The 22,730-nt window shown below is 44.4% G+C and overlaps 1 protein-coding gene across 1 annotated transcript in view; it reads right to left on the bottom strand.

The window, feature by feature from the left end:
- Nucleotides 1-22,452, bottom strand: part of GLP2R (glucagon like peptide 2 receptor) — a 143,918-nt gene extending 121,466 nt beyond the window's left edge. Inside the window, exons 1-2 of the mRNA XM_038371934.2 lie at nt 22,189-22,452; nt 11,918-12,011 (exon numbers count right to left, since the gene is read on the bottom strand). Of these exons, the coding sequence (XP_038227862.1) occupies nt 11,918-12,011; nt 22,189-22,293 (199 nt within the window). The 5' untranslated portion in view covers nt 22,294-22,452. The remainder of the gene's footprint in view (nt 1-11,917; nt 12,012-22,188) is intronic.
- Between the last annotated feature and the right edge of the window lie 278 nt (nt 22,453-22,730).

The following is a 22,730-nucleotide window of genomic DNA, read 5'->3' on the forward strand; positions in this document are numbered from 1 at the left end:
CACGCTGGGCCACAGAAGCAGCCAGCAGCAGGTCCGGCTCCTAGGTGGAGGGGCCACGGGGCACCATGAGCTGTCCCTGCTCTGAGCACCAGCCAATGGGAGCTGAGGGGAGGGGGAAGTGCCTATGGGCAAGAGCCACACGGAGCTGCTGGCTTGCCTCTTCCTAGGAGCCAGACCTGCTGCTGGGCGCAGCGTGGTACATGGTGCCACGACACGCAGGAAGCCTGCCTAAGCACTCATGCTGCACCACTGACTGGGAGTCACTCAAGGCAAGCCCGCACGCCAACCCCGCTCCCTAGTCCCCTGCGCCAGACCTGAGCCGCTCTGCAAACCCGGAGTCCCTTCCTGTACCCCAAACTCCTCATCCCTGGCCCCACCCCAGAGCCTGCACCCCCAGCCCAGAGCCCTGACCCTCTCCTGCATCCCAACCCTCTGCCCCAACCCTGAGCCCCTCCCACACCCCAAACCCCTCATCCCCAGCTCATGGGCATCAACAGTTTTCTTCAACTGGGTCACCAGAAGAAAAGTTTAAAAAGCACTGGACTAAATGATCCAGTGCTCTCTCCTGGCCTTAAAATCTATTAATCTACCTTTGCAAACCTGGTAACTATAAGTACAGTTACATGTCTCTGAGCACTGTGTAACTATGGAGATCTGTTATATCTATTACTGGTCATGTGGTATCTATGGAGCCGAGCATTTTTGTCTGGACAACTGGCAGCAATTACTGTGCACCTAATCATGGACCTGTTCTCTCTGTCTGTGGCCATCCAATAAGCACAGCACTGCTGTCTGTCGGGTAACTGGTACTTGATGGGTCTTGTTACATATGTCTTTGGTATGATGGGTGTAGCTGGAGATTCCATCCAATGCTTGGCAGGGAAAGTGTGGCTGGAAACATTGAACCACCAAAAGTCTCCTGCTGCAGGAAAAGTGGTGTCTGGACATCTGCACTGGGCTATACATAGGGGCTAAAGTTCATAAAATGATTTTCAAGGGGTAGTTGTCAAATTATAATGGGGTTCTGGCAGCCATTGGGTCCATAGCCCTTAAAGGGGGATAGGACCATCCTAACAGAGTTTACTGATCATAGCACTTTACAAACACAAATTAAATAACTGTGACAATTTTTGGCCCAGTGAGGTAGGCATTGTTATCCCCTGGGGAAACTGATTGTGATAGGCACTAGCCTTCCTTGGGAATGGTGCCCACAGTTCTTCCCTGATGTTTTTAGTATGCATGGGGAATGTGAATGATGCGTCATTTCTGGACAGAGATCTGCTCCCCTCTGCCAGTCAGCTCTATGGGCTAATAGAGAGGGTGTGCAAGATCCTGGGCACATATGAAAGGCCCAGGATAATATATCCCCAAAAGGGTAAGTGACTTGCTGTGATGGGGTGTCCACCCCACACAGGACTGAAAGGGGTTAAGGTGGCCAGATAGGTCTATTAACTCCACAAGAGGAGGAGCCAAGGAGCAGGGAACTAGTTGATTGCAAGCAGGCTCAGTTGTGCAGGAACAGGTGGGACCTGTATAAAGCCAGATAGCTGGCGACAGACAGAGGATGCTGGGAAAGGGCAGTCACTTCCTGGGAAGAGGGAGTTGGTTTAGAGCTGGTGTTCTCAGAGAAGGGGGAGGGACCAGGAAGAGTAGGAGGCAGTCCAGAGAAGGAGTAGTGAGGGCTGAGAGGGTAGAGCCTAGAACTGTTGAGCTGAGGGTCCCTGAACTGGAACCTAGAGTAGGGGGAGGGCCCAGGTCACCTTACTGGCCACTGGAGAAATGGCACAAACAGGGCAGCACTGGAGAAGACTGCCTGGGACCATTTGCATGCCATAGAAGGCTCTTGGGTCACCCTGGAAGGGGGAAACACAAATGGTGACCCGGCTGGAGGGCTGAGTCATGAAGAGGATGCTGTGGTTTCTGGACTGAGGTGGGTCCACAGGGTGAGAGGAAGACAGGAGAGGCACCACTTGAAGATTTCCTGACAAGGAGCTTCATGTACAGATGGTGCTGTTACCCACATTACAGATTGCTCTAGGATTGCCCCCAGAGACAGAGAGGCTGGCTTCTCAAGGCAGTCCCACCTCATGAAATAAAAAAGTGATAAGTTTTCAAGTTCAGTGCTTTGGTTTCCATTTTTTAAGGTCATCTCCACAATGGAAAGTGGTGAAGATTCATATTTTTTTCTTAATGAAAATTGTGTTCAGTTCCCCAACCCAGCGGGTGCTTGGAGGTATCAAGGACTATGGGTTTCTGGTTCCCAAAGTCTGGCTGTGCTGTGATCTAGCCTAGTTCTTCCTCATTAAAGTTCCAGGGATATAATCCACCAAGACATTTTAGAAGTCACATTGTTAATGTATTTCTCTGTGAACTACTTCAGCGATACATTACTGTGTAGGGGATCTCTGTGTTCCAAGAAAAAACACAGATCTAGCTATAGCTACCTCTGTTCCTATCTCACAAAGATCTACTAGCACTAGTTCTCATTGAGCTAGCACACTAACGATAGTAATATAGCCATGGTAGCATGGGCAGTGGTGGCATGGACTAACAGCCAAGTTCATACCCATAGGGTTCAGGAAGGTTTGCATTCAGGGGGGCTAGCCCAGGCTGCTGCTGGCTGTGCTACCATTGCTACACTACTATTTTTAATATGCTAGCTCAATGTGACCTTGCACAAGTATATCCATGTGAGCGGGGAATCCCACCCCTAGCTTGTAGGGTAGATGTACCCTCTCCATATGCATCAAAACCCAAACACTATGTTTCAAAGTCCAACTAAGTTTAGTAGATGACAATGTCACATTGTTTACAAAGCATAATCACTTAGGGTATGTCTACACTGGGGAGTTTAATTCAAAGCTTTTTGATGTGCATCAGATAATTTGCATTACATAAGTCGTATCAATAGCATGCACACAGAATGCCTGTTCTATTTTCAGTTCACATCATGTGAACACATGGTGGAAGTTTGCTGCAAATTGAGGGTGTAGCATTCTTGGGGGTATCCCAGGGTCCTTTGCTTTACCACTGAGCAGCATGCATGCAGGGATTGTTTTTGCTGTGAACTGTAGGAAGACAGACTCCTGCTCCCTGCTTTTGTGGTAGTAAGTGCAAATATACAGAGCTTCCTCAGGCTATATTACAGCACTCAAAGCTGGATGAATTCAGCATTGAACTTTGCCCATTGCACCAACAAGTTGATGATGCAGGAGCAGAAGAATATTTTATGGTAGCAGCAACTCTGGCAGCAGGAGTACAATCTGCAGTGATGGCAGCAGGTTGACGCAGAATAATGGGAGAATCTGAGCTGTTGGAATGAGGAGACCAGGTCCTGGATCATCTACACAGGGGTCAGCACCATTTCTGGGCCAAGGAAACCACCGTGGATTGGTGGGAGAGGCTCATTCTGTAGACCTGGGATGACAAGCTCTTCAGTGACAAGAGAACTTCAGGATGGGGAGGGCTATCTTTTTTTTTTATATCTGTGCAGAACTGGCACTGGAACTGCAGCGCCAGTGTACCAATGTGTGGTGCCCCATATCCATGGAGAAACAGGGTTGCCAATGCCATATGGAGGCTGGTCACCCCAGAATGTTACTGGTCTGTGGCCAACCAGTTTGGTGTGGGGAGATCAACTGCTGGAGCCATTCTCATGCAGGTCTGCTATGCCACTGATAAGGTGCTGTCTAACCAGGTCATGCAGATGGGTAATGCTCAGGAGATTATTGATGGGTTTGCATACATTGGGTACCCATCCTGTTTTTGGGGTAATTGATGAACCCATGTTGCCTGCTGTCACCCCAGTTGAGCACAGGATTTGTAAACAGAAAGAGCTATTTGTCCATAGTGCTCCAAGGACTGGTGGACCACCATGGCAGGTTTACAGACATAAATGCAGCAGCATCTGGTATGGTTCACAATGCTAGAACCTTTCAGAACTCACTACTGTTCACATAAAATGGAGAAAGACTGTTTACCCCCTGAAGCATTGGGGGCATTATTGGTATGGAAGTTGGTCTGGTTATTCTGGGAGATATAATGTATGGCCTGGTACCCTAGCTAATGAAGCTATACACGAGCTGCTGGGTCAGAAGCAACATTTTAATTATTGCTTTATAGTTGCACAATGAAAGGCAGATGGCACGGTTTGTGGAATAGGTTGGAAGCTGCAGAAAAAAATGTCCCAATATTATAGGTGGATGTTGTGTTTTGCCCAATATTTGTGAGAGCAAGGGGGAAAGCCCTGCCGATGGGTGGGAGTCTGAGGTGTGGGGACTTGCTCGGGGGTTCAAACAGCCAGCAAGGAGCACAAACAGCTGTGAGAATGCTGTCAAGGATGCCTACTGTTTGCATTTTGAGTGCCTGCCATACCAGAAAAAGTTCGCCTGTGTGTGGGGTGCATTGGGATGGAGACATTGTGGGCACTGAGGGATTGCATGTGGGTGGTTGAAATTTACTGTTCCCTATGTGCTCTTGTAAAACCCTATGAATTATTTTTTGCTGTATTTAAAGGATTCTCTGTGCTAACTGCAATGATGACCCATAATGGATGTATTGTAAATGGTTTTAATATGAAACAATAAAAAATACAAAAATGTTAATCAAAGCAATGGAAAAATAATGTCTGTTTGGAAATACATTTAGAAAACTAGTCTCTTAAAAAGAAAAGGAGTACATGTCTATACACAAACCTTTAATTACTGCAACAGTGCACATAAAACTTAGAATGCAGCAATAAGAACATTCCCAGTGCAACAGAATGAGGAGAGGGGGACCAGTTACAGGTGAGTATAGGCCTTGCCTCTGACTCCTCTTATCTGCACGGGTTCTGGGGCTGAGTGCCTCAGCTCAATATTCTCAGGGACTCTGCGGGGCTCAAAAGAACTGGACTCCCAGGCAGAGGCACTGACTTCCTGAGGTCCCGGGGGTGCTCCATCCCCACTCCACCCCAGGCCCTGCCCTCACTTCACCCCCTCCCCCAAGCTCCCACCCCACCTCGCCTCTTCCTGCGCCCATCCCACCCCACCCCATCTCCTCTCTGCCTCTTCCTGCTCCCACTCCTCCCCCTCCTCCCCAGCGCTAAGGGGACAGCTAAGGGGAGAGGGGGAGGAGCTGATCCGCGGGGCTGCTGGTGGGTGCTGAGCACCCACTATCAGCGCCTATGCCAGGTGCAAATGTTCTCGGTGCCTAGAGATAGGACCTGAGAGGTGAATGGGACTCGCAGGGAGCACTGCTTTTGGGATGCAGAGGTTAGGAGTTGCTGCTGGTGCCAGTAGCCACCATTGTCCACAGGCTGAAGGACATGTCTGGATACCAAATTACAGGACTGCAGGGCTTTCTGGCTTAGAAGTACTAAGATTCACAGGAGGGCATTCTGGTTCAGGATAGTATCCACGAGTTGCCTCTATATCTCTGTCCTTTTCCATGCTCTCCTTCACCTTGGTGATGCTATCCTGGCCACAGCCACACTTTCCCTTGGCCATTGACATGATCTCCTGGGAAAGCATCATCTCCCTCCCTCTGGACCCTCATGTGCAGGCTTCACCTCTCAGACAGCCTGGTTCGATTCTGTGACTCAGCCATGTAAACATCTCATCCCAACTCTTCCTTTTTCTTCCCCTCAGGTTGGCTATCCTGTCAGCAGTTCAGAGAAGCCCTGTCCTTGACTGTCCTGCTGTTGCAGGGTGCTGTGGCTGTGGAAGCAAACAAAACAACAAAAACATCATTTATTGTTCATAATCAGATAAGGAATGATAGCTTTTTTTAGTCTATATGTGTGACTGTTCCTCCCTGAGACTCTTCCCATTCTTGTGGGAACCTCAGAGGTGGTAGGTAGGTATGGACTGTGGTGGATGCCTTTGGATTTCAGTCTGCTTGTAAGGGGACTGTTGCCCCTTACTAACATTCAGTGGGGGTGTTTTAGTTGCTAGCTCCCAGTACTAAAAAGGGGGAAGGGTCGATGGGGAATCAGGACCCTGAGACTGACAGCCCCAGGAACAATGGGGAGAGGCCAATGCTCCAGGTCAGCCTGAATGACAGGGTCAGCAGGCTAATCAGGGAGTCGGGAGGCCAGGGAGGTCCCATCCTCCATGTGAGCTGGATTTGCCTGGATCAGACAGAGTGGGGCCGAGCTAAGGAGAAAGCAGGGGCCCAAGCTAAGCTGGGAAGCAGAGCTGTGCCAGATCCAGAGGGACCAGAAAAGCAGCCCAGAGAGAGCAGACCCTGTCCTGGGAGCCGAGCTGTAGCCCCAAAGCCAGAGGCACAGCCCAGAGAGAGCAGACTTGCCCTGGGAGCAGAGCTGCAGCAATCAGAGCCAGAGGGGCCAGAAAAGCAGCCCAGGAAACAGGTCAGTGCTGGGAGCAGAGTCACAGAAGCAGCCTGCAGAGCAGACCTGTCCTGGGAGTAGAGCTGCAGCAACCAGAGGCAGAGGGGCCAAAGAAGCAGCTCAGGGAGCTGGAGGCAGAGTAGCAGCAGTGCTGAGACAGAGTGGTGCAGCTGGGGCTGGAGCAGTCTGGAGCTGGGTGGGGTGAGCAGCTGCGGAGAGCGAGGGGGACCCTGGGCAACGGACCCAGCACAGGGAGATGCCTCAGCCTAGAGGGTCTGCAGGCCAGGCTTGGATCATAACCCCGACAGGCTGGGGGTGACACTGGGAAGAAGGGTCTGACCACTTAGAGCCTGAGAGCGTGAGGCCACCACCAGAGCGAGTGTCCAACCCACAGCATCCCTGCAGCACAGGCAGGGCCTGAGAAGAAGGCCTGGGACCTACAAGGAACAGACTGTGAACTGCCCTGACATTCTAGAGACACTGTTTGTGATGTTCCCTGCCACAGAGCGGGTTGATGTGTTTCCTTTAACCTTTCCCATTTTTCCTTATTCTTTTTCAAATTAATTGTTGATTAAATAACTTGTATTTGCTTTCACTTGTATGTAATGGACAGTGGGTCAGAGAAGTGCCTAGTGCAGAGAGAGTACCCCGGAGTGGGGACACCCTAGCCCCTGTCCTAGGTGACCATAGCAGAGTTGGGGGTTGAGCCCCCCAGGAATCCTGGGCCCAGCCTTGTTGGGCTTATGAGGACTCTGCCAGACAGGAGAGTAGAAGGGGAGTCCTCAAGGGCAGGGAGGCCACTGGGTAAAGGAAGTGGGAGCGAGGACTCAGATCCTTTCGCTAGCCCACTTCACTGGGGTAGTGCAGAAGCCAGGAAAGTTCCCCACAAGAGCAGGACTATTCCCCCACTTACATACTGTATCTGCTTTCATGCTCTTAGGGTGGGAGGTTGGTTGGAGCTATGTCCTGACGCTTGATGACATTACACTGAGGTGGGGGACTAGTCTTATTCAAAAAAGACAAAGGATAGACTGGCGAGATATGCTGTGAAGTTGTTCCCCATGATGGTCCCCCCAGAAGCATGGCGGTAGTGGAAGGGACTTGCAAGCACTATGAGAGGACATGAGCATGGGGTTATTCCCTATAATTTGTAAATCAAACAAACAAAAACCAAGTAATTTCTCAGTCTTAGTTTCTGCTATATCTCCCCTGGAGAAAGTGAAGAGAAAAACAGATAGGGCCCTGCAATGATGGTCAGCTACATGCATATTACAAGGCATTTGCACTTCAGTGGGGAGCAAGTATTGTTTGTGCCTTGCCTGGGCCTGCAATGTGCATTTATATCTCATGTAAATTACAAAAACTAACCAGATTTCTTTTCCTATAAGCACTATCTCAATAAATTATTGATTGTTGTACAAATAAATGCTTTTGCTATTTGAATCTGGTGTTGGAGGAGGAATGGGGTACAGACTGTGACTGCCCAATGCTGGCAGATGCCATTTTGAAGCAGCACAAGGTGAAGGGTGAGTGAAAGACATGGGCTCCTAGCTTACATCCATCAATAAATAATACATTGTAAAGATAGGTACTTACATGCTGACATTCCCTCCAGAGGATCTGACTCTTTGGTCTCTGCTTGATTTGGGGCTGGGAATCCAGTTCAACTGTTGTAGGGTGGGAATGAGGGTCTTTTGTAGCAGAGCAGGACTAGGGCTGGCTTTCCAGCTGGCTGTCCTGACCCACAAAGAGACCCTAGCTGTCAGAGGGCAGCTCCTGTCCAGTATCCTTCTGCTCATCCTCCCATGAGTTGAGCTGGACATGCTTGGTAGGGGGAGATACAGGCAGAAGGTTCAGAGTAATGCCTGGGACAGGTTGTACTGTAATTCTACTGTATAGAATGCTATCCAGTTCTTCAAAAATGGGCAGGTGACATGTCCCCTGCCAGATTGTCTTCTTTCATCCCTCATTTCAGTATGCTTTCTCCTGAGATGATTGTTCTTTATTTGGCACTGGCTGGTGTCCTGGTTGTGCTCCTTTGTGGACATCTGCTTTACAATGTCCATAAAAAGGTCCTATTACGGTGCTTTCCCACAAGAGGTTCCTGAACCAATGCATCCCCAGATGGCAGTGAGTTAGAGTGCCTCAGCACAGCTCCAAGGAGCTGTGTGAGGCACGTTATGGGGCTTCTGGAGTGTTATTGTGGTTGCATCACCAGAATAATGGTACACTGGGATTGAGGGGCAAACAGGCAATATTTGGCTCTGTGCCACTTTTTAAAGGGAGAAGCGTTATCCAGAAAACAGGCCCCCCGTGGAGGGAGGGCACACAATAGACAGGTCAGTAACAGTTGAACTGCAAAGCACTGTGAGATAGCCATTGAAAGCATGAAAAAAGTGGTGCACAGCAATCACATGCACACAAACAAAAAACCGAACTATTTCAATTTGAAGCAAACCTAGTCCACTTTGCAAGAGGACTCCAGCATTCCAGCTAAATGCAGAGTTAGTGCGCAGTGATGAGTTGCATTGTGTGTATGCAATGTAAGCAGAGTCTGAATGAGCTCAAGTCATAAGTCACTTGGTTATTGGGGCAGGGGTACTAAAGCATTGTTATCCTTGTTGTGTGAATCAAGGGCAACAGAACTGTGCTAGGCGTACTCTGATTGAGGGACTCATGCTCAACTAAACTGCACTTGCTAAGCAGGTGATGTGGGTGCCAAAACCCAGTGGAGTCAAGAGAGGGTGGGGACAGGTACTTGTACTTGGTGGTGTGGGTCCTGTCTAAGGCTCCAAGCCACCATTTAACCCTGCATCTCTCCACAGTGTAATAACGCAGCTGATTAAGATTCAACTGGGAGTCTTGTTACACACCACAGAGCTTAAATCAGTGATAACCAGGTCTAAGCATTCAGCCTGCTTTGGGATGGTGTCTCTGATGCACAAGACTGCCCAGTCCACACTGGTAGTGAGGCTCCACCACCAATAGCTGAAATCACTGAGAACTGTGTTAAGTGGTGGGATCTCGAGACATCCCAAAGGGTGCAGAGCCAAGCGGCTGGCAGAACGGACTGGCGAGTGGCTGGCAGGAAGAACGGAGCAGCGAGCAGGGTGGCCAGTGGAACAACTGGTGGAACGGTGAGTGGATGGCGGAGTAGAGCAGCAAGCGGCTGACAGGGTGGTTGATGCCAAAGCAAGCTCCTGGACAGCAGAACAAGCAAGGTGCCCCCATTCCCCACTAGGGTGGGAAGTGAGCTCACCCCTGAACTCTGGATCTTCACTGATCAAGGACAACAGTTGTAAGCGGGTTGTGGCGGACAGAAGAAAGGAAGGGTACATTAAAGGAACTTTTGGTTGCTGGACTTAAGAACCTGAGCCAAAAGAACATTGCCCAACATACTCTCGGGTGGGTCTTTTGCTCATGGTTTTATGTTTATGAATCCGGCTTGCGACGTTTTCCCAAAGTAATGCCAGGTTACTTCTCTTCTCTTATTATCTCTCCTGTGTGTTTGTGAGAGGGGAAATATTGCTTCTTGGAGGTGACCAGCGGATGGTATGTAATTGTCCCAGGTTACTGGGTCGGGGCTCAAGCCATGTTTGTGTTGTATTGTTGAAAAGGAACCCTTAGATATTGAACCCAGCCGTTGGTGCTGTCAACTCCAACTGGCAGAAGGGTTACATATGCAAATTATTTTTAAACTAGATTAATGTCATTTGATCCAGTTTGAAACTCTGTGTGTAGACAATCTCTTAAAACAAAGCAAGATAATTGAACCAGGTATGTCATAAATCTTACACGGCTACATAAACATAAACATACTGGGTGAAATCCTGGCCCCGCTGAAGTAAATAGAAGTTTTGTCATTTGCTTCAGTGGGCCAGGATTCCATCAGTTAATCCTTTCAAGTACAAATAAATGCATGTTTCATAATGACACCTCCATTTTAATTCTCAACAAAAACAACACATATCTAAAAATCCATGATATCTTGATTTCAGTGTCCAAACATTTTCTTAAGTGTTACTGTTGAGGGAAATAAATCACATAAATGTGTACTTTCAATAGTTTTTTTTCCCCAGTAAACTGCCTATAAACACTTTTTAGTTTCACCAGAAAAACATATAACATTGACTATCTATATATATATTTGTGGGTCTGTTTTGGAAGCTGATCACTATGTGTTTTTGTAGACATATTTAATGTTTTTATGTTTTGAAATTATTGATGGAAATAGTTACTTTGAGTGAGAGCTAAGGTTGTGTTACAACAAACTGTGCACTCCTTTATATTGAATAAGAAATCAATGTGTTTGTCTTATGTGGACACTGTAAGATTAATACTTAGTTTTAGGGTGATCAGACATCCTACTTTGGCCAGGACAGTCCATTTTTTAAGCCCTGTCCCGGCTGTCCTGACTTTTTTGGCAAAAATGGGCATTTGTCCTGTTTGCTCTTGTCACCTGATCAGGTTGATCAGGTGGCAAGAGCAAATGGGAAAAATGCCCACTTTTGTCAAGAAGTGGGGTGCAGAGGAACATACGTGGGAGGGGGGCGAGTGGTGATGCCAGCTATGCATGGGAGGGAGGGGCAGGCAGGGCTCGAACGAGCAGCAACGCCAACCTCACATGCTGGTGGGGAAGGGGAGTGCTCGGGCCAGTGGCTCAGGCCGGCCCCACATGTGGGGGGGACCTCAGGCAAGTGACTTGGGCCAGCCCCATGTGTGGGGGCAGGCAGGGGAGGGCACAGCTTAGCCCCACACAATGTCCTGTTTTCCCTTTCGGAAATATGGTCACCCTCCTTAGTTTATTACTAATAGTAGTAGTAGTAGTAGTAGTAGCGTGCAGAGATCCCACTGTGCTAGGACTCTGTACAAAGAGACATTCCCAGCCCCAAAGACCTGAATCTGTACACATTGTAATCAGTGAAAAATCTCCTACTGACTTAAATGAGATCAGGCTCAGGACTTGCATAGACAAGAAACAGAAGGATGGAGATAAAGGGATACAACACAGAGTGATCATTGACGGGTGGCAAACCTTGTTAGTTCAAAGAAAAGGAGTACTTGTGGCACCTTAGAGACTAACAAATTTATTAGAGCATAAGCTTTCATGAGCTACAGCTCACTTCATTGGATGCTGTAGCTCACGAAAGCTTATGCTCTAAAAATTTGTTACTCTAAGGTGCCACAAGTACTCCTTTTCTTTTTGCGAATACAGACTAACACGGCTGCTACTCTGAAACTTGTTAGTTCAGTGGGTTCTAACTGCTTTGCTTAATTAGGGTCATTTATAAATCCCAACTTCTGGAAATTCATCTCGCTCCAAAGTTATCCTGCATTTGTCTGGGGTTGTGAACAATTTGCTGAGTTTCAAGCTGATTTCACTTCTTTTTTTGGCTAAGCAAAACTAAGGTCTGAAACATAACTGGATGGCATTCCTCTGCTTTTCTATTTATAGTAGGCCTTTCTGGCCTTAAATCTTGAAATCTATGAATAAAAACATACCTCTGCAATATGGTTCAATAAATTTCTGTTTACACCTTTAATATGGTTATTTTGAAGTGTTACCCCATTTTTAGTCAGGTTTCTTACCAGTTTCTACCGCAGATTCTTGTAACTTTTTCAAGCAATCTTTTTTATACTTCAGCCACTTCGTCGTCGTTTTCTGCAGCAGAGAGCCTAAGACCTACACATACAGAAAATATTGTAAATGAAGAAACTAAGTTTGAACTTTGTATTTTTCTAGGTGGGATAGTTTTCTGCTACTTTAACAGTTGAAATAAGTAATATAAAAAATTCAAGAGTTGTCACTTTTTCTCCGGCCAAGAGATACGCTGTTACACTCTTATGTTCTCCCCCACGCAACACATTTTTGTCAAACTTCCAACTGGACACTGAATATATCGCCTCTGCAGAGCCATGCTGTCCAAGTTGTGTGTTTTGACTCATAAATCCTGAAACATTTTCAAGCTGTAAACAATTAGATTATACACAGAGGTTGATTAATCTTTGTTGAATATTTATGTTTTCACTGGATTATTTGATTGATATGACTGGAAATAATTCATGGTACTGTTTGTTAATTAGTGTATTTTACAGATTGTCAAGGATGCCCGGCGCATTGGCTGAGAGCTCTTTTGTTGCAGTTTAATATAATTGTGAAGAAATAAACAAATAATACCGTTTTGTTAACATCACCTTTAAAGAGGTAAATCCCTTCCCAGCATATCCCTCCCAGACTCCAGACACTAATCCTTATTTCATCAGACCTCCCCGGCAACCCCTCAGTATCCCTGTTTCAAGTAAAGCAATTGAAAAACTAGCAAAGACTCATCACCATTTTCATAGATTCCAAGGCCAGAAGGGAGCATTGTGATAATCTAGTCTGACCTCCTGTATAACACAGGACATAACATAAAATAAGAATGGTCATACTGGGTCAGAACAATAGCCCATCGAGCCCAATATCCTGTCTTCTGACATTGGCAGATTCCAGATGTTTCAGAGGGAATGAACTGAACAGGGCAATTATCAAGTGATCCATCCCCTGTCATCCAGTCCCAGTTTTTGGCAGGTGGAGGTTTAGGAACACCCAGATGATAGGTTGCATCCCTGACCATCTTGGCTAATAGACATTGATGGACCACCATTAACTTATCTCATTCTTTTTTTAACCCAGTTAGTTATACTTTTGGCCTTCACAACATCCCCTGGAGATGGGTTCCATAGGTCGGCTGTGTATTGTGTGGAGAAATACTTATTTGTTGAAAACTTATTGTTTATTAATTTAATTGGTGACCCCTGGTTCTTGTTATATGAAGGCATAAACAACTCCTTATTCATTGTCTCCACACCATTTATGATTTTATAGACCTCTACCATATCTCCCCTTAATTATCTCTCTTCTAAGATGAACAGTCTCAGTCTTTTTAATATTTCCTCATATGGAAGATGTTCCATACCCCTAATACTTTTTTTGCCCTTTTCTCCACCTTTTCTAACTCTGATATCTTTTTTTTCAGATGGGGAGACCAGAACTGTATGCACTATTCAACGTGCAGGGGTACAATGGATTTATATAGCGGCATTATATTTATTGTCTTATTATCTGTCCCTTTCCAAATGGTTCCTAACATTATTAGATTTTTTGACTGCTGCTGCACAGTGAATGCCTGTTTTCAGAGAACTCTCCACGATGACTCCAATATTTCTATCTTGAATTGTGACAGCTAGTTTAGACCCTGTGATTTTGTATAAGTAGTTAGGATTATTTTTCCCCCAGTGTGCATTACTTTACACTTATCCCATTGAATTTCATCTGCCATTTTGTTGCCCTAGTTTTCTGAGATCCCTTTTGTAAGTCCAAAGCAGACTGCAAAGAGTTAACTATCTTGAGTAATTTTGTATCATCTGCAAACTTTGTCATCTCACTTTTTCCAGATCATTTATGAATATGATGAACAGCACTGGTCCCAGTACACACCCTTGGGAGACCCTGCTATTTACCTCTCTCCATTGTGAAAATGGACCATTTATTCTTACTCTTTGTTTCCTATCTTCCAGCCACTCACTGATTCATGAGAGGGCCTTCCCTCTTATCCCAAGACTATTTACTTTGCTTAAGAGCCTTTGGCGTGGGACCTTGGCAAAGGCTTTATATATTCACTGGATCACCCTTGTCCACATGATTGTGGACCCCCTCAGAGAATTCTATTAGATTGGTGAGACATGATTTCCCTTTACAAAAGCAGTGTTCACTCTTCCCCCAAAATATTGTGTTAATTTATGTGTGTTAATTCAGTTCTTTACTATAGTTTTGAACTAATCTGCCCGGTACTGAAATTATGCTGCCAGGATCACCTCTGGAGCCTTTTTCAAAGATAGGTATTACATTAGCTATTCTCTAGTCATCTTACATAGAGGCTGATTTAAATGATACGTTATATACCACAGTTACTAGCTCTTCATATTCATATTTGATTTCCTTCAGAACTTTTGGATGAATATCATCTGGCACTGGTGATTTATTACTGTTTAATTTATCAATTTGTTCCAAAACCTCCTCTACTGACAACTCAATTTGGGACAGTTCCTCAGATTTGTCACCTAAAAAGAATGGTTCAGGATGGGGATCTCCCTCACATCCTCTGCAGTGAAGACTGATGCAAAGAATTCATTTAGCTTCTCCACAATGCCCTTGTCTTCCATTAGGGCTTCTTTAGCACCTTGAGCAATCAGTGGCCTGCATCTGATGTATTTAAATTTTTTTTGCTGTTAGTTTTTGTCCTTAGCTACTTGCTCTTCAAATTATTTCTTGGCCTTCTTTATTATACTTCAACACTTGACTTGCCAGAGTTTATGCTCCTTTTTATTTTCCTCGGTTGGATTTGACATCCAATTTTTAAAGGATTCCTTTTTGCTTCTAACTATGTCTTTTACTCTGCTGATTAGCCCTGGTGTCATTTTTTTGGTCCTCTCACTTTTTTTATTTGGGGGTATACATTTAGTTTGAGCCTCTATTCAGGTGTTTTTAAATAGCCATCATGCAGCTTGTAGGCATTTCACTTTCAGGGCTGTGTGTATCTATATGTAACCCCTTTGGGGTTTAGAAAGCATGGACCCTTTAAATCTTTGTCCTGAGAGAGGAAATGCTGATTGTTCCAGAAAGAGGAAGTGCTGTTTGGGGGTAGCGTGGAGAGCGGGGGAGCAACAGGGTGGGTGTGTCTGGGGCTCAAGACAGAAGGGCTGCAGGAAGCAGACCCTCACAGAGTGAAACACCTGAGAACCTGCCCAAAGCCCAGGAGAGTCAGACAGGCCAACCAGGGAAACCCCAAGACAGGAGCTAAGAGGAGCACTGTGCCAGGGAGGAATCACCCGAGAAGGACAAACCGGAGCTGGACCCAGTATCCCTGCTGTCCAGAGCTGTATGGGGCTGTGAGTACTGGAGCTTGTGACTTTGCATTGAGAATAAGGAGAGAGGCTGTTAGTGGGGAGGTTGTTGCTCTGCGTGGCTTTGTGGAGAGCAGCAGAAGAGAACACTGGAGGAGTTTGCTGGGGAAAGGTTACTGGCACTGAAGACAACCAGGAGCATCCAAGACTCACCACTGGACTGGAACTCTGCCCAGGACTCCTGAATGCTGAGTGTAGACACATTGCTGGGTGTCTGCTCTTTCAGACTGTGGTACCATTGGGCCCGTAGAGTCTTGTGTTGAATGGAACCCTGTTTTACTGCTCTTCCTCATCTTCTCCCCTGTTGTTTTTCTCCATTCATCCCTCTGTGAATAGATACTTCCCTTTCCTGTATTCACTGTACTCTCCAGTGTGTGTGTTCACCTTGGGGGTTTTAGAACAGCTGCCCCGGCGTGGAAGGGACTGCCCCTGCTGTGTTCCTTTCCTGCGCACGCCTTTTCTTGGCCAGAGCTGCCTGCAGAGCAGACTCCATCTTGGCCACAAAGGTGCTAAAGTTACATATACAAAAACAAGTGGAGAGTTTAAGATGATGGGTGGATCCAAAAAAAGGGGGGAGCAAAGGTAACAAGGCTACAACTGCTTTTCCAATGCCCCTATTCCTGGAAGGAACTCCCTGTAAAAATCCACAAAACCATCCTCCTTCAAACCCACCTCTGCAGAGATACCTGCAAGATACCTGATAACAGTTAGGCATTTTGTGAATGTTCTGGACGGGGGCCTGAAGGCCTTGGGTCCAGCTACATGGTTGCAGTGCATGCTCATAGTGCAGGGTTCTCATCTGGCAGCCAGGCTGCCTGCTCTCATAGCTCGTGGTTATCTGTGGTGTGCTGTGCCAGTTGGGCCCATGTTGCCATGTTTTCATCATAGAGCTATGCTCTTGCTTGTGCAGAGCTTGGGTCTCTGTTGCAAGCTGCAATACTTGGACTCGAAGCTGGGGAGCTCCTCCTGGGAGCAGTCAACCTGTACGGGTATTTCCAGTACTCTCCGGGGCATGCTGGGCAAGGAGTGGCCCACTGCCTCCATACTCTTCTAGGGTAGGCCTTCACTGGGAGCTAGGCTGGTCCAGGCAAACTGTCAGCATCCTGTGAAGTGCAGTTGGGACCAAGGGTCGGAGTCAGGTTATACCTGAGGCTGAGTAGTGGAGGAGTTTATCATCAAGTTCTAGGCTGGGGTTAATATCAAGGATCAGAGTTCGATACAGGTTTCAAGGTCTGAGTCAAGAAGCAAGGTCCAAGTCAAGCTGAGGTCTAAACCAGGAGTTCAAGAGCAGGAATGGCCATGACAGCTACAGGAAATCCGCACTGTTGCCTGGACAGTTCCCAGAATGACCCTTGTGTTTATATAGGGTGGGGAGCCAATCAGGAGCCATAGGGCTGCTGCCTGTCAGACCCCTTGAGGCAGGACTTCCTGTGCTCTGTGTCAGCTGTGGGGCAAGGGGAGAGGAGTGTGAGCTGGTTACAGCTGCTGGTGGGTGGCAGCATGGAGGTGTTTGTTGCCTAGCTGCTCTGCAGGCCTGGGTTTAAGGGCCCTCTGTGCTTTACACCATTAAAACACAAACTATCAAAATATACAAAGTCAATATCCTTAAGTCAAACTCTATAAGTTCTCAAGCAGCATTTTGCTTACTTTGCCTATCTGTAAATTTAGATTATTACTGATGGAAATATTTTTCATTAGTTTGTATGTGTACAGTAAAATCAACTTTTACTGATATTTACTGATAAAAATCTAATTCTTCCAAGCCTAGTCCTAATCCATGGGTCAAGGCTGCTGATAAATCTAATATCGGCATGGATGCTTGATCTTTATTTATCCACTGCCAGGAGAAGATCATCAGTCATTGTAATGAGACCAGTCTCTATGCCAAGCCCTGCTTGGTATCCTGCCAGAGGCCAGGAAACCAGAGGCATCCAGAAACTCCAAGAACACTTGCCATGACCTTTCTTACAGTCATAACCAAGAACAAACAATTTGATGCAGGTCAATTATTGTCTAGCTTGTCATCATCAAGAGATGGTTTCTGGAAGGGAGGCTGAACATAAGCTTCCTTTAAAGCAGCAGTCCTTACAGTGAAGAGGCACCTTTCAGTTTTCCAAGGAAAATCCATTTCCATTTGGCTGAGTTGAATGCTTCTGAAAAATTGCCATTTGCACATGTACAATGTATGTTGTCTGGGTTGCGAACAGTTTTGGTGAAATGCCAAAAGCTGATAGGCTGCACTGCACACATGTCTGGTCTTCAGTGTGCTGTAGACTCCACTCCTGGCTGACGGCTAAGTGCTCTTTGGGGAAATCCTGATCAGAAGGTTCCATCAGCACAGCAACGCCTAAATACCTTTAAAAATCTGGGCCAAAGTAACTGAGCTCCAGAAGATTGTGTGAGTCCACACAAGTAGCCTCCTGGGGACATATCTGTATCTTATCCATTAGATTCAGAGTATGCTAGAACAACATAGCAGATCTATTGCCTGTCTGTAATGTTTGTAAACAGGTATAATAGTTGTTAAAACCTATCTCTTAAATGGGGCTACTCATTCATACCCCCTTTGCAAAGTTTCTGTGTGGTTTTCAGTTCTTCAGTGTGCGCTGAGGGTAATAGCGTTGTTGAATGGAAAGGAGTGTGTCAGAAAGGGTTTTAATGGGTTGGTGGTGTCATAATGGCAGTGAGTTAATGCTTAGAAACTGGTTTTGTTCTGGGTGTGAATGTTGCCTTAAGATATCCTTGCTTTTTAGTGTTTCTTTCTCAGGAAATACCCATCAGCAACCATAACTCTCAATTAAGGAAGTTTTTTTTAATGTGAATTCCCTAATCCCCCAAAATTAGTGTATGCAAATAAGATTTTTAATGAGCCAGGACTGGAGACTGGTTGAAGGTTTTGAGAGAAGGTCTAAAAGGAAAGTGGAAGTGCAGTGCTGAGCAAATAATGCTGTGACCAGTGCTCCAGCTTCCTCTGTCTTGTGTTAAAAGCCTGCCAGCATGGAAGCTTTCAGTGCTGGACAGAGGGGATTTGAGCTTTCTTTTCTGGGAGCATAAAGTTTGAAATAGCTCAGAGAGGACTGTTTCCCCAGCTCCTTGTTTTCCCAGCACTGCTCCCAGGCCAGCTTCAGGCTCATGACTGTGAGCCACCCATGCTTTAAATCCCCTGGAGTGGAAAGACTAATTATTCTTCACATGATGGACTTGCAAGATAAGGAGAGAATATTTATAAGAGCCATGAGAAAGGAATGTTTGTTTCCAGGACAAAAAACATCTTGACTTTTTCCTGATGTGGGCTCCAAAATGCAGGCAACCAGGAGAGATTCTTGGGACATCCATTGGTCAGTGAACTTCATCTTAAGAGGCAAGTAAATGGAGATGACGCATTCATAGAAAAAGCAGCTCCATTTAATTGACACAAGTTTGGTTCACAATAAACAAACAGGGGTAAATGACCAAGGAAATACAGGGAAAGCTCTCAGAACTGCTACCTGTATCCTCTCTAGCCCCAGCTGTCACTGCACATGCTGAGAAAAGGGTTCTGGACAGCACCCACCACAGGAGGGGCAGGACGTTTAAAGGTACAAGGACACAGATTCATCACATTTTCTGCTTCGGTTGCAAGCTTTCATATATAGAGAAATTGAAACAGCAGTAGCTGGTAACTGTTGACATAAACTTCTGTGAGACATATGACTTGGTGCTGCATGACATTCTGATTAAAAGAGTAGCACTATACAAAATCAGTGCAGCATATACTAAATATATTAAATAGCCTCCTAAGCTATAGATCTCAAAAGGTAATTGTAAATCTGGAGTCATCATCCAATGAGGGGTTTTTTAGTTGAGTTCCCTAGGGATCTGCGCTTGACCTAATGCTATTCAATATCTTTATCAATGATTTGGAAGAAAACATAAAATCATTAGTGGTGAAGTTTGCAGAGGACACAACTTGTGGTGGAGTGGTCCATAATGATAAGCACAAGTCAGCTAAAAAGAGCAATATGAAAGCTGGGTTCATTTGAACAATAGTCATTTTAATACTCCCAAGAGCCAGGAATGGAGTTATACCTCTGGGACAGCAATGACTCAGAAAAGGATTTAGGTATCATGGTGTAAACCAACTGAACACAAGTTCCCAATGCAATGCTCTGGTTAAGAGGGCTAAAGAAATTCATGGATGTATTAGCAGGGAATATCAAGTAGGGAGGTGGTATTATTGCTGTATATGGCATTAGTGATACTATTACTGGACCATTATTTTGAGTAAATAATACTGACAAATTGAAAAGGATTGAGAAAAGCACTACAAGAAAGATTTGAGGTCTGGAAAACCCACCTAAAAGTGAGGGACTGAGAAAACTTATCCAAGAAAGGGTTGTCACAGTTCAGAGCAACTGCACCTATATTCCCCCTCTATGGTTCAGCAAGGGCACCAACTCAAGACTCCTGGCTCCTCAGCCATCATCTCTTTTGGGTGGAGACCCCCATCTCACTCCCTCCTGATCAGGGTACTTCCAGACTGCACAGCTCACTGTCTATACTGTGACCTCCCCAGCAATGCCGGCCTGCTTTACTTTTCTTTTCAGAGATGGTACACAGTGTAATTGTCACAGTTAAACTACCACACAGATCTTTCTAAGCAAGCACGTTTATTCTTAATGAGAACAAGATCTTTCATTAGTAACTCAATTACTCCATTATACAGTTTATCTTTAAACTGTCCTCATGTAACAGGGGATGAGCAGACAAAAGGTCCCCTCCTCTGGGTGCAACTTCCAAGACTGAGTCTGTAGGTCTGAGTTTACAATCTCCTTCTCCCAAGTACTTCCTAAGAATTCCACTTCACACATATTGTCCCAAAAGATCAGTCGTGTCTGCTACATTATTCAACATCGTCTTTTGAAGCTCACAATACTTCTCAGAGATTGCATTAATTCTGTCTTCCTCCTAAAAAAGTTCCAGACAATCCCACAATAATGCATAAACATTTGCATTTTTCAAACAAACTCCTAAAATAAATAAATGTAATTCAGTACGGTTTAACTTAATTCAATAAGATTTATTGAGGATATTTCAGGAGGTTACCATATCTGTTACAAAAATGAGAGTGACTTGATCACAGTCCGTAAGTACCAACATGGGGAGAACATTTCTGCTAGTAGCGGGCTCTTTAATGTAATAGACAAAATCAGAACAAGATCCTGTGTCTGGAATCTGAATCTAGATAAATTCAGGCTAGAGATAGGGCACAAATTTTTAACAGTGAGCATATTAACCTTTTGAACAACTTAATTGGGACCTGGTGGATTCTTCATCACTTGGAATCTTTACATCAAGACTGGATGTCTCTTTCTAAAAGATATGGTCTAGCTCAACTAGAAATTATAGCATTGATGTGGGAATCACTGGGTAGATTTTCCATCCCATGTTATGCAGAAGGTCAGACCATAAAGATCTCTTCTGACATTAAAATCTATGGGTGAAAGAAAGCCTTGCCCCATTGAAGCCAATGGGAGTTTTGCCACTGATCTCAGAAGAGTCAAAATTTTGCCCTGTGAATCTTGTTAAAATGAAGGTAAAATAAAGTAATACAAATTTATTTGGAATATGATACTTAATGCTGGAATATTCTTTATTTGGAATATGCTGAGAAATTATTGGCCAGTCAGACTGAATGATCACAGGCTGTAAACAACAAAAATGTACTACATATGCTCTGAAAAAGATCTAAAAGTTTAATATTTGTAACCATTCCCTTAATCTACCTGTCTATCAGGGGGACATGGATGTGAAAAATTACAATTGCTTCTTCCTCACCAAGACATGCTTCAAGTTTATTACAGTATTATAAATGAGTCAAAGCTAATGTTATTATTGAGAATATGGATGGAAAATATAAGAGGGATGAAATCCTGGCCCCATTGAAGTTAATGAGTTTTACCTTTGACTTCCACGGGCCCAGGATTTCACCCCATGTGTCCTCATGATTTGATATGTCTTAGAAAGTACAGTGATGATTCAGTTTTAAGTGCATCTGTGTGAAATCATTTGTGTGGTTAGAATTGTCTGAGTGCAATATGATTTTGTTCATTCAAAAATTCAAAGCCTTAGTGATACTTATTTACTTGTATTATTTATTCATACAAATTTTAGAAGCAAAAGTAAAACAAAACTCCACGAAACGTATTCAACAAGATATGCTTCCTTCGATAAATCTGTCAGTTATATTCAGATAGGAGCAAATTTAACTTTCTTTTTACTCACAGTAATCTTAAATCTGTGTTTTAATCTCAGTCAGAACAGAATTAAATTTACCATTATACTTTATGAAACTGTTAAAAAAAATCTGCCTAGCTCACTACAGATATAGCATTTTTTTAAAAAAATAAAAATTTCCTTGAAGTGAATTTTATGGCAACCCTTTGAGAAGAAATGTTTCAAACTCTTCTATATTCTACATATGTTAATAATCTATGGTAAAAATTAAATTGTGATCTTATTAAAATCTTTCACTGTATTTAAAGAAAATGTAGTGTTTTGCAAAAGAAGCTAATGTAAATACCGTACATATTTTTGCTGCCTTTTGTAAACAGACTACAGTTTTAAAATTGATACTCAGATTTGGTAGTTAACACAATGTATGTTAATATTAAAACAGCCTTTAAAAAGGAAATTCAAAAACAATATATTCAATATAAAAACCAGCATTAAAATAGGAAAACATTAATATATGACCTGGATAAGAGCAGTAAATTGGGAAATAACATGCTAGGGCTTATAAATCAATAGCACTCTTTTTGCATTTTGAAATGCTTAACAAATTGCTAAACAAGTACCATTTATGAATATTAAAATGCTAGGCGAAAGGACTGTCTAGGTTTTAAAATCAATCATTGATAATTAAATTTTCTTACCTGTTTTACCACAAACAGTGTCATAACAATAGAAACAGATCCAGGAGATGTTCTGGAAGAGAACCACATGTTGGAGCAGAGACCAGAATGTGTGAAGATACCCATAGCGGCAGACTTGGTTCAAGAGTTATGTGCTCTGCTCTTGCTGTACAATAAAGCCAATTCCCCACCTTGTTCTGTGAAAAGTTTAATGCCTGCACTTTTAAAATTACAGACAATTTCACAAATGTGAGTATTTCCTGGATCTGAATTTAATCAAGACAACAAATCTGTTGAAACAGTTTTGAGACTCTGACTTCCTTTTGTTTCTCTGTGTAAAGGCAAAGGGAATTTACTCTAAACTTCACAAGCATGTCTGCTTTCTGTTGTTTGTCAGCCAATGAGAATTAGCGAAAGTATTAAACATTAGGGGGCTGATCCTGTTCCCATAGAACTTAATGGGAATTTTGCCATTTGACTTTAGTGGGAGCAGAATCCAGATCCTTATACATTCAAAAACCTCCTGTGCCGTTAAAATACAAACCCTAGGTAAATACAAAGAA

This window comes from Dermochelys coriacea, chromosome 14, assembly GCF_009764565.3.
Source record: "Dermochelys coriacea isolate rDerCor1 chromosome 14, rDerCor1.pri.v4, whole genome shotgun sequence".
NCBI lineage: Eukaryota > Metazoa > Chordata > Testudines > Dermochelyidae > Dermochelys > Dermochelys coriacea.